The 12,461-nt window shown below is 32.7% G+C and overlaps 2 protein-coding genes across 2 annotated transcripts; both read right to left on the bottom strand.

The window, feature by feature from the left end:
* Positions 1-3,867: 3,867 nt before the first annotated feature.
* Positions 3,868-4,386, bottom strand: LOC113856131 (defensin-like protein 1). Its single transcript, XM_027487815.1, has 2 exons — positions 4,332-4,386; positions 3,868-4,037 (listed from the first exon to the last, which is right to left on the bottom strand). The coding sequence occupies exons 1-2, from the start codon at positions 4,384-4,386 to the stop codon at positions 3,868-3,870; spliced, it is 225 nt and encodes a 74-aa protein (XP_027343616.1).
* A 4,407-nt stretch (positions 4,387-8,793) lies between these two features.
* LOC113856233 (patellin-3-like) lies at positions 8,794-12,046 on the bottom strand. Its single transcript, XM_027487969.1, has 4 exons — positions 10,722-12,046; positions 10,412-10,536; positions 10,181-10,316; positions 8,794-9,287 (listed from the first exon to the last, which is right to left on the bottom strand). Exons 1-4 carry the CDS (start codon positions 11,961-11,963, stop codon positions 9,030-9,032), a joined length of 1,761 nt encoding a protein of 586 aa, XP_027343770.1. The 5' UTR covers positions 11,964-12,046; the 3' UTR covers positions 8,794-9,029.
* Between the last annotated feature and the right edge of the window lie 415 nt (positions 12,047-12,461).

The following is a 12,461-nucleotide window of genomic DNA, read 5'->3' as shown; positions in this document are numbered from 1 at the left end:
CAATATTCTACGTAAGCATGTAATAAATTTTAAGGAATAATTCTCATTTTAAGGATTTAAAATCAATCCTAAAATTTGATATTAACAAAATCGTATAATAAAAAAACGAAGTATGCTCTACAAAATGACATAAAGGCTACCATCAAATACATTACCCAATGGCAATTAATGAGCTTTGAATTTAACCTGGGCTTTTACAATATACCCCCTATAGCTAAGAGATTATATAAGAAACCCATGGGCCAGGTGTTTTCGAATGAAAACTAAAGACAAAATCATATTGGACAAAAGTTTACAAAAAAGTAAGAGAAAATCAAAATCATTTTATAAACTCAACAAAATAGGTTTCCAGTTGTTAGTGTCGAATCGATTTCCATTATAGTTATAAGGAATAGTGTGGTATTTATACGTGTTAATTAGTTCTTCAACTTACTTTTAGGTAACTAAAGTAACATTAAGCGTAGCTAATCCTATTACCTGGACACAGTTAATCTGAAATTTCATTTATTCAATTACTATATATCTTTTTCTGAATTAAAAGAAAAATATGTTATACACATATGAAGATATGAATTCAAATTATTTTTATGTTGGATGTCATAATTTTTTTGTCATAATTTCCTTATAAATGACCTTATTTTTTTGTCATAATTTTTTACGCTAATAATATGATTTTAAAAGGTTCAATAAATACGCCTAATAAATTACCTTTTTTTCATACTTTTTTTTATCACAAGACAGTATCTTTTATAAATATTTGATACTTAATTACTTTCCAACTTAAAATACTTTCTAGTATATGGTTCGTTTTTGAAAACTATTTACTCTTGACAAAAAAAAAATAAAAAAATATAAAAGCACCGTTAACTACTTGTCAAATGAATAAACATTCTCCTTTGCAGTTCTTCAAGCTTATCAATTCTTCCTGTATTTATAGGAGAAAAGGGCATTGAAAGTTTATACAGAAATTTTGGAAATCAAGGAAGTTAATTACACTTTACTTGACATGAATAACGTCAAATAAATACCTGCATCTTTGGTGGTGGTGACAGAATGAACATGTTTAAATGCAATGCTTAAGAATTATATATTTTTTATTTCTCTTAATTACAAATGGTTGATAATTTTCATACGGTGCCGCAACTCTGTTTACGGTAAAAAATGACAATTGTAAACAAATAATCTAAAGATCAATCTGAGAACTGAATTTAGGTCTTCTTTAGATTCTTTTAAGTGTGCTGTTAACGTGATGCTCAAATTAACAGCGTAAAAGAATATTAAGCAAGAATAGGGAATAGTAATTGTGCAGAATTGAATCAAACGTAGATGCTTTTATAAAAATATAGTAAACAGGAAATAAACAGCGTACAAAGATATAAGCAACAAGCACTGAAATTAAAATGCAGAAAGATAAATGCGGAAATGTAAAGGTGCGTGAATGTAAACGTACGACTCCTGACAATAAACAACAATGACTGTAATGCCTCCTTGTAGCTGGTGTCTAGCACAGTGCAAGGTTTCAGCGTCTCAGAGAGTTTAGGTGCGGTGTCTGGGTGCAAAAAGTTGTCCCTTATAAAATGACGCTTTAGAGTATTTATAAACATGAAGAACACCACCGTTCTCCTCCTTTTGCGGGCACTTCTTAGTAACTTCCTTCAACTGTTGATGCCCATCATCCACGATTGCTTGTGATCGTGTTGTTGGTTGGGACTTCTTTCGTAACTGCTATCGTCAATGATCTCCTTTGCGTAGTGGTGAATGTTAATAACTGCTGGTAACCGCTATTGGATTTTGCAATGACTTGACCTATCGAGACTCTTGCTTTTCGAGTATTTCTGGAAGAAACCTAAGAGACTCATTTAGTGTTATGGCCTTAGAAAAATTTCTTCTTGACTTCTCTTTTCGAGCAATTCTGGAGTTTTTGAGAGCTTGTCTTGGTCTTGTGGACTTAGAATATTTTCTTTGCTTATTTCTGTTTTTCAAGCAATTCTGAAGGAAATCTGGAGTTCAACCAAGTTTGTGGACTTAGAATATTTTCTGACAACTTCCTGTTTTTCGAGCAGTTTTGGGTGTCAGGAACTTGGAACTTCCTCAAAACGCCTCGAAAAGCCGTCAGTTTTTTGTGAACTTCGAATATTTTCTTGTCAGTCTTGTTTTTCGAGTAATTTTGGGTGTCAGTGACTTGGAAACTCCTCAAAACTCTTCGAAAAAACCCTTAGTTTTGTAGACTAAAGAATTTTTCTTGTTAGTCCTATTTTTCGAGCAGTTTTGGATGTCAGTAACTTGGAAACTCCTCAAATTACTTGAAAAAACCTTTAGTTTTGTGGACTTTAAATATTTTCTTGTCTGAAAAAAATCTACAATATGACAAAAATATTCTAAAATAGCTCAAAATGTGTCCCTTTTAATAAAACTGAAGGTCTTAGATGGTCTTTTAATATTCTCTTATGTTTAAGCTTATTTTTTAACTCCTTCTTGACTCTCAAAACAAAACTTGTTGAAATGTAGTTTTCTTCAAGATAATTTTTAACTTAAAAAATTTTTCTTATCCTAAACAAATCCTTATCCTTGTTAGAGTAGAAGACACAAAATTCAATGGAAAGAACACGTCCTGCGCCAACGTTGCGCCATATATGCATATCATGTTGGATTTTCTTTTGGTTCAAGAATTTCACATTAGGCATAAGTGTACGTGTGTCATATAAACCTAATTATTAACTAACAATCTTGTACTATTTAAATTAATTTTAGATGAAGTTTTAAAGATTTAAATAACATTTATTATGTTTCTCTTTATAGAAAACATGACATATATCCTTTTTTTAATTTTCTTCTTCGAAGACTGTTTAGTTAAAAACTGCAACATGTCAAGCAAGTAAAAAATAAAAGTTATAGCAAACATCTACTAAAATTTTACTTTTTATAATAATAATTCTCTTATAACACGGTGACTTGTTTTCTATTTGCTAAGATATCAAAATGAGCTTTTGAATTTCTATACACTTCCTCATTATATATCTTTTCTTTCATTTTCTTCACTAACGAAATCGTGCTGGAAAGAGGTTGACAGGTTGTGACGACGGTGTGACGGTCATAGGGTTTATGTTATAGTCTTTCTCAAATATATACGACAGGAACAACCGAGTGAGGAGTTCCGATGCTAAAGATTAATAATCTCAGTGTTCTTTTGGTGAGTTAATAATCTCTATGTTAATTCAACAAGATTAGGTCTGATTTTCTTTTTAAATTCTCTTCAGTTCAAAAATTGATACTTCAATTAGTTTTTATAAGCTGTTTTTTTAACTTTTTTCTTCATTAAAAAACTATACTTTTAATATTCTTAAATCTTTTTAAAAATAATATTTAGCAAAGAAGCCTAAAAAGGAAAAAGCACTGAAACAATAGTACTTATATCATATATAATAACGATGTGTAAATACCTAGTTTGATTAGTACATGTAATTTAAGTTTAGTGAGTTTATTCAAAATCTATGCTGTGGGAAACGAAATCAATATCCTGTTTTGGATAGGCATGTGTATCAATTGTGTGTGTTCTAGATCTTGTATTTTCCTGTTTGTTCTAGGTTTCGTTCTAATATATATACGTGCCTATCAAAAACATTAAAAGGCAACATTAATACCAAACTTTATTTCCATTAATTATTATTACTTCAGTTAAAATTGATTACACCCCGAACTTAGCAGGAAGATCATAACGTCATGATGCATATCATACTTGCTAGAGCGATAGTCTTATGATATTATTATATATATGATGACTAACTAGTTAATCACCTAGCACTCCGACACTATATATGTATCAGTTATTGCTAATTTATTTGTGATAGTAATACATGAAAAGGGGTTTCAACAAATCTTAGTGCAATAGCAGCGGCGACGGACCCCATGGCAGTCACCACCAGAGAAACCTTCGGTCCTGCATACATGTGCACAGTTGTTGTCACTTAGACATACACCCTTGAACCCGTGGCTTTCTGATTCGCATTCTCTAGCCTCTCCTGTCTTCACTGCCACATCTACTTTCATTCCATTCATCAAATTCAATAATTAATCACAATACAATTACACAAGATCGAGCAAAAAACAAGTTCATCATGTCTATGTATTTTATTTTATTTAAAGTTAATCGTTTTTTAACATGCAATTACTCAACTATAGAATCACATGATAAAATAAGAAATAATAGCTTATCACATCTTATTAAATTTTAATCTACATTTTTTTTTATCATATCTTAATATGTATAAAAAAGTATCATACTATATGTGTCCGAAATGATCAAATTAACACGGAATATATGTACATCTCACCGGCAGCTAAGACAAGAAGGAGCAAGAACAAAAACCCAAATGTTTTCCTTTCCATGAGCAGCTATAAAATATACGAACCACGGAAATTCAATTGTTGAATCCCTTGGTAGTCTCTAGTTTAGTATTTAGTACATAGTATAAAGGGAATCAAATGTGGCCTTTTGGATCTTCTTATATAATATGGGACTTGGAAGCATGAATATATATATATATATATATGACGTGTCAGAGAGATAGGAAAAGAAATAGTGTGACAGTGCAAAGATGGAATTGAAAATGCGGCATCTGTTGCTGTCTACGCTCGTGACATGTTAAATGCGACAATAGGATTTGAAACGACATGGGTTGTGGGGTTGAAGGTAGTAACAAGGGAAAGCATCGGTTTCACATGCAAAACTGCAACGTGTGCACAGAGAACGCTTGCGACCTGCCACGATAAGCTTGTTAGACATGTACCTCCAATAGGGGAAGAACAGAATAGAATCACCACGACATTTTTTCGGTGCCATTATGAGGTATGTTTCTTGCTACCTTAAACAGGTTTTGTGTGTGTATGTTTATACTTTCAGATTCTACATTCGTAGAATTTAGAGGTGAATGCTCGAGTTAAATGGTACATCCAATGCGTCAATTCACCTTTCTCCTGCACAGAAAGCATGGGCTCGTAGATTTATTAGGCCCATATAATAAACAACTATAAAAAGAACTACGGGTTCGGCAAGGGATAATGGGTTCGTCGGTTTTAAGCACCCAAATTGAATTGATCATGGGCCTGACCAAATGTTAAAATACGGTGAGATAACCTTGTTTTTTACAATAGCACTCCGTCCAGGAAAAAGCCCAAGAAAAAAAATATATAGGCCCAGAAGCTATCTCCTACATCAGAAAGACAGCGGAAAACAAGCTGAAGAAAAACAAAGAAGCAGGCCAAGCAAAAAGGACAGAGCCCAAAAGATACATCAGAAAGTACAATACAAAGAGGAAATTAAAAAAAATAATGATATATTGTTTATTTAATTGAAAAGGAAAAAAATAATTTTCAGAAATACAATTTTATTTTTCTATAATTTAAATTTATTTTCTTTAATACAAATATATATTAATCTTACCAAACTCGTGTAAATTCAAATCCGGTAGCTTAGGCTGGATACAGCAACTGCTGCCAGGCAAAAGGTACAACGAGGCTCAGATGATATGGGTTAATTTTTTTTCTTCAACAAAATATTATTAAAAAATTTAATGAATAAAGATGAATTTTTAAACGGGAAAATATAATCATTTTTGGGAATAAGTGTAGGAGCTGAATCCTGTGTGAATATTATTTCTCTCGAGAACACTAATGAATACATTTTTAAAATGAATCTATATTATTCAATTAATCACATAAATCCTCTCATAAAAAAACGTATTAATTATAAAGCTTTATTTTGCCTAGTTTCTCTCTTATTTTAGTGGGGTTTTTATTTACTTATTTATTTATTTTGGTCATGAGCTTTCATTTATTATTATTTTTCATCCTTGTCTGTTTTGTGCTGGGCTGAAAGGTTCTAAGTCAGATTTCAATTTTTTTTTTATCTTATGTTGTTTTAAAAGTTATTCTATTTTTCAAAAAAAAATATTAAGAGTATGTTTGATTTTCATTTAAAAAATAGTTTTTTTGTTTTTTAAAATAAATTACAAATTTATATTATATTATATTTTTAAAAATAGAAAACTATTTTTAAAATAGAAATCAAACATGCTTTTAATTATTTTTAAAAAAATTTTTTTCTTGTATTTATTATTTTCAAAATTATTAAAAATTAATTTATTATTTTCTGTCTGTATTTAAACATGAAAATAAAAGCATTAATACAATAGTTAAGTCAAATACAATTATATTTTTTTAATTCAAAATAGTTAATATTTTCTTAATTTTTATAAAAGCTCAAGCATATAGTATTTAGAAATAATAGTAATAACAGAATTTTAAAAACACATTTATATCTTACTTGGCAATTTACTTTTACTTGAAATTTCACGTTTTATTGTCAAAATCTACATATGTAGGAAAGAGGAGTATTTTATATCCTTTTATAACGTAGCTCGTGAACAATTACAAGGCTTGCAGCTGCAACTAAAAGTATCATGGCAAGAAGAAATTATTGAGTGAGTTAAGATCATTAGTGTCTATAATTTTCATCAATTATCATACAATATGTTTTTATTAATTAAAAAAGCAGTCACAAATCATATGATAATTTTTCTAAGAGAGAAAGATGCATACAAAAAATAAAAGAAGAATAATATGAACCCTGGCTCTGTGCACTGGCAAAGGCAAATAGTCAACTAAAATGGCATCACGTTGTTGCTTGTTGTCTTGGTGTTTCTAAATGCTGACCCTGCATGCATCTCTGTTCTCTATCTTCCAACCCCCCCAACCTATTCATTACTCATAACATCTTTGGAAGGCATGCCTTTGGCTTTAGCGCTTTACCTTTACACTTTCCCTAATCATACAATCATTTTTTGTCACTTCATTAACACTTGTGAACAAGTCCTTCCCTCAGAGAGTTTATCATTTGTCGTATAATTTTCAACTCAAAATACTATTCTTCATAATATTTTAGATTGGAATTGGATTCCCCTCAATCCCATCAGTCATTTCTAATTTCTTTCTGTCTTCTTTAATCTGTTTTGCTAGCAAAAATTTGTGTGACTTGACCCAAAGATACAACAATATACAAATAAAAATAATGTAAGAAGATGAGTACCAAAATATCAAATAATGTAAGTCGCTGACAGGCTAGAGGGATATGATTGCTGCAAGGATTCCAAAAGATTTGATTTATTTAAAAATGAGAACAAAAAAGAAAGAGAAGTTTTTGTTTGGATGATGAGAGAACATAAATTAATTTTCTTTTTTACTGTTTGAATGAAGAAAAAAATTTTTAATTGAGAAGAATAATTTTAAATAAGCTTTATACTTTCATAAAACAATAAATAATAAGTAAATTTTCTATTTCAATATTCGTTTTTCTCTCATTTATTGCTACACCGAAAAAGCAGAATGTTTTTGATGGAATCCACACAATTTATTAATTTTTCTTAGTATTTTTCTCTCAATTAAATGGTAAAATATAAATTTTCTCAATCTATTTTTTGACTCCCGCTAACTAGCATCTAACATTTTTAATATATTAATTAAAAAGTTAAGAAGTCTTTTTTTTTATTAAAAAAACATTAAAAGTCACAAAGTAAATGCATTATTATATTTTTTTAATACAATATTTGTATTCTTAACAATGCCTTAAACAAAGAAAGGCATAATGAGCAGTGTCTACATGTACAGAAATAACGTTATTATTGATTTTGACAGGCTTTGATCAAAGACGAAAAAGTACTAAGATGTTTTATGCCTTTACCCAACTAAAGAAACAAAAAACATTTCTATAACTTTGCTGCCTGGCTGGTCTAAATGATGGTCGTCCTGCACTTGATGCCTTAAAAGGATCAAAAGTTTGTTTGAAAAAAGAAGGCAAACAGGTGCATAAAGAATATTTAAACAGATAAAAAGCTACATAGGTTAGATTAATAAGTGGGCTTTATGATGAAATTCGGTGCAAAAAAAGTTAAAGTAGCCACCATACTACTCCACATTTAATTTCTTTGAGGGCCCCTCAATGTCTTCTTGTTTGTCAATTTACACATTGGACTTGTTGAGATTCAGGGCTCTATATACCTTACAAATTTACTCTCTTTTTTTTGTGTGTGTAAAACATCATTTACTTCGTTCAGGAGATTGAGGAAATCTATCCTGTTCTACCCTCATTTTATTTTATTTCTTTAATTTTTATTGTTATAATTATAATCTCTATTAAAGTGAAATTAGAGGCAAAATTATAATTGAGGTCGAGGGCAACATATTTAATTCAAAGTGGCCTCATCTGAACTGAATTCTTAGATAAAAGTGTGCATGAGACAGGACCGATACCTATCAGTATTAAATAGATAACCAAAATTTCCATTCTCGCTGTCAATTTTGTTTCTTACGGCAAAGGCAAATAACAAAGATGATTCAACTAAGTCTTCTCTACATTGTACCAATGTGACATATTGCAGAAGTCCAGAGTCATGATAATAATCCATATCACTTTTTTTTCCATGGTGGGAACATGGATCATGACAGCTCTCAAACACATCTCATGCTGGAATACAGACAGAGGGACAGTGATATAAAGACCCCACCAAAATTTACATGATATTCATAACATATAAAGGGTATGATTGGAAAAATTTATGATTCTCAGAACTTTTTTAACTTATTTTAATAATTATTAAAATAAATCTTTTTTAATTTATATTAATAAAATTTATAGTTAAATTTATTATATAAATATCTTGTATAATAAAAATTTATTACATAAGCAAGATGTAAACGCATCCAAATAATATGACTAACAGATCAAAAAGATACCCTCCAATTCAAAAAAAGGACATTGACATTTATCTTAGTGATAACAACACCAATAAATAATTGCAAGAAAGACACGAAAGAGTATATATAATTATATAACATGATTGAACACATAATAATCATTAAAATAAAAATAAAAAAGAAAAGAAAAACTATTTATATTCATATATGAACAGCAGGAAAGTTCATCTTTGAAGCTCTGGTACTGTTTTTGTCCCTCCCGCTTGCACATAATGATGTTTTCAGTCAGAGGGGGAAGGCTTGGTCTTCAAACGGTACAAGAGCTTCTTCTTCTTAGAACTTTGATTGTCAATGGTGAGAACAACTTTCCCCGGTTCACCTACTTTAAAACTGTTGCATAGCACTGGTTCTTCTGATGATGCAACCTTTCTAGCCTTTTGCACAATTACTGTATAGCTTCCTTCTGAACTAGGCACAAATTCTGCACCATAGCTTACTTCCCACCCTATTACTCTCAGCTCCCAAGAGAGTAAGCAGTTCTGAAGATTACCAAAAAAATAAAAGTAAAAATATTAAAACCATTATACCATTTATCAAGGCAAATATGCCCAACAAGTCTCTATCTTCTCATCAATTGTAATAAAAAGGTTTAGTGTTGGATTTAATTGCTACACGTGGTTTTAATTTGCGAAGTCAAGTCATATAACTGTTTCTGATAACAACAAAAAAATGTGGAGCTTAAATATCCAATCCTATGAATCAACATCATTAGGTAGTTATCTAGACAGTGAAAGAGTTCATAGGCTGTTGAAGTTTCTTTTCTTCTTGGACTTTTATTCTACACTCTTGATCCTATTGCCTCTTTTTCTCCTCTGAAGTCTTTTTCATGTTTCATAAATCCATGTTAACGTTGGTTGCTAGCTCTTGCTTAAACATGAATTTCTCACATCAATCATTTTATGAGGTAAAATGAAAATATCTGAAAATTTTTTATGTTCAAGGTTACATTATTGTTTGTACAACCTAGCTAATCAAGCATTTAAGTGGTCCATACCATTTATTGGTTTGCTAAACACGGGAAGGTTTTTGACTCTCAGCAATATTAATAATTATCTGAAGCAAATTTTGACCATTCCAGCTTCCCAGCAACAAATAGCTAACAAAAGAAACAGCTTTCTATGTCTACTTTCCTTTTTCCCAATTAGGAGTATAATCTTTCTTTGTTTATTTTATTTTCTTAATTTACTAACACATGGTGTATTTACTTTCAGGCGTGCACAGTCTTTGGCATAAAATATGAGAACTATTCAAAATTAGATATAATATTGGTGATAAAGGAATCCTATGAAATATACCCCATTCCGATGCAGCATTCTTTGGATTCTAAAAACCAGTCAATTCAATTCCGACAAAAAAACAAGGGAAAACCCACCTCAGTAACAGAAAACTCCACGGTATGTTTTGCTGCTGGCCTTACTGTGATTTCTGTAACAGCATCGGTATTTCCGAATTCTCCATCTTTGCTTAGGCCACCATATTTTACCGGAAGCTGCTCCGGAGCTATGTATCTGAAAGTGCAAAGAGACAAAAGTTAAAACTGTCCAAATACAAATCAAACAGAAAACAACAAAGAATAGCAAATTTTGAATCTTTATGTCTTCACCTCAAAAGGGTCTCAGTTGATTTGGAAGGCCCAGCAAAGACAAACTTGCTTTTGGTTCTCTGAGTAAGGAAAGGGCTTATCATCCTATTCACTGCCAGGTACCACCATGGCACATTGATAAATACCTGAAGCCCGAAACATAAAGATTTAGAATAAGATATATTCGAATTTGAACATCCAATACCCACTTAAAATTTCCTCACTAGTGCAAGCAAGGAAGACACAAATACAGATCAGATATAACAGTTAATTAGCATGCAATTAAAATTTACGAGAAAACAATGAATGATTAAAAACTATAGAGGAGTACCTGTTTGGCCACAAATTCAGGATAATTGTCCTGAAGCAATTGAAGAGCGTGTTTGGTGGCTTGTCTAAGTTCCCACTTGCCAGGTCCAGGAGAGTTCTTGAGATCATTGACTTGAACGATGGTGCAAATGCCACCAGGGTTGAAATCCAACTTCCTTATACTCTTCTCAAGGAACTGAATTCTCCATCTCAGGAATTTTTCTCTCTTCTCCTCATCAGAAAAAGTCTTCTTGTACAACTCCTTGTTCTGGAACTCTCCATATATGTTGTAACACACAGGGTGGCCCTCCTTGTCGAATCCATGCATGAACACCACTTTCTCCAACTCATCACCGAGCTTCTCCTCCATCAACTCTTCCATTCCAAATTCCTTCCTCCACCGGATTGTGTTCTTGATCATGGTGAATGCCTCCTTCACCTTGAAGTCTCTGGCACGCAGAAACTTCAACAGAATCACATCGCTCCTGTCATCTTTAAGCAGCGGTATCCCCCAAATGGATACTTCTTCAGGTGGCAATGGAACTGAAGCTTCATCCTTTGCTTCTGTTTCAGAAGCTTTCTCTGTAGATGGAGGCTCCTCTGTAGGAACAGAAGAAGAGACAGCAACAACGGTCTCTTCAATGGCCTCCACAGTTTTTGCTCCATCATCATCCACAGATGGAGCAGCATCAGCATCAGCATTAGCAACCTCAGTTTCTTTCACTTCTTCTTTCTTCTCTCCTTCTTCTTCTTCTGTTTGTTTGGCAACTTGCTCCTCCTCAGTTTTTTGTACAGGTTCTTCTGCTGTGGCTGCAACAGTTTCAACCGGTTCAGGAACTTGTTCCTCATGGGGCTCTTTCCCTTCCTTGTCTGCAGTTAAAGCTGGTGGCTTTTCTTCTTTGGGTGGATTGTTAGGGGAAGAAAACTCGTGCTTGTTGAGTGCTTCTTGAATGAGGTGTTTGAGCTCTTGGAGTGACTTGTTTTCATTCTCGGGGAGGTCAGAAAGTTTGGTACTTTCTTCCTTGAAGGAACAAGATTCGGGGATTTTGTCATCATTGTTGGTGTCGTCACTATTGGGTTTGGACAGGTGAGTCTCAAGAGTCACAGTTTCCTCAACGGGCTTCTTCTTCTCTGGCTCAGGTTGAGGATCTTTCTCTACAGTGGGGGTTTTGTCAGGTTGAGGAACATGAGTTACCACCACTTCCTCCACTTGCACCACTGACTCTTGTGTTGTGCTTGTTTGCTTTGGAGCCTCCTCAGCCATGTTTGTTTGTTTGAAGAATGAATGTGGGGTGGTGAATAATAATAGTAAAGAACAAGAAAAGAGGGTAGAGAAAGAGAAGATGGGGAGATAAGAGGGGGGGGGTTTGAGGGGGAGGAGTTATAAAGAGAGGTGATGGAAGTGATGAGTGTTGAGGAGAGGGTGTAAGGAGATCGTGTAGGGGTTGTGCCAGCTTGGAAGGTGGATCCTCAATGGAAAAGGTGGGACCCGTGTGTTATCTGTACATTGTAATGTAACGTTGTAATTAGGCAAATCAACGGCGGTTTTGCCGGCTACCCTTCTCAATTATCAAAGGCATGCCATTGGATGGCCCTACTTACCAGTTACTACCCCAGGTTTCTAAGCCAACTGTATTAACTCATTTTTCATTCCATAACGCACCCCCCAATTCTTCTTTAACAAATGCCAATACATGATATGCGTTTGCTTTCAAGATGCTCCTATAGTTCTACAGAATAAATGTGGTGAACAATAATTCAA

This window comes from Abrus precatorius, unplaced genomic scaffold, assembly GCF_003935025.1.
Source record: "Abrus precatorius isolate BTA unplaced genomic scaffold, Abrus_2018 Scaffold11, whole genome shotgun sequence".
Lineage (NCBI taxonomy): Eukaryota > Viridiplantae > Streptophyta > Magnoliopsida > Fabales > Fabaceae > Abrus > Abrus precatorius.
This window is presented reverse-complemented; position numbering and strand designations above follow the sequence as displayed.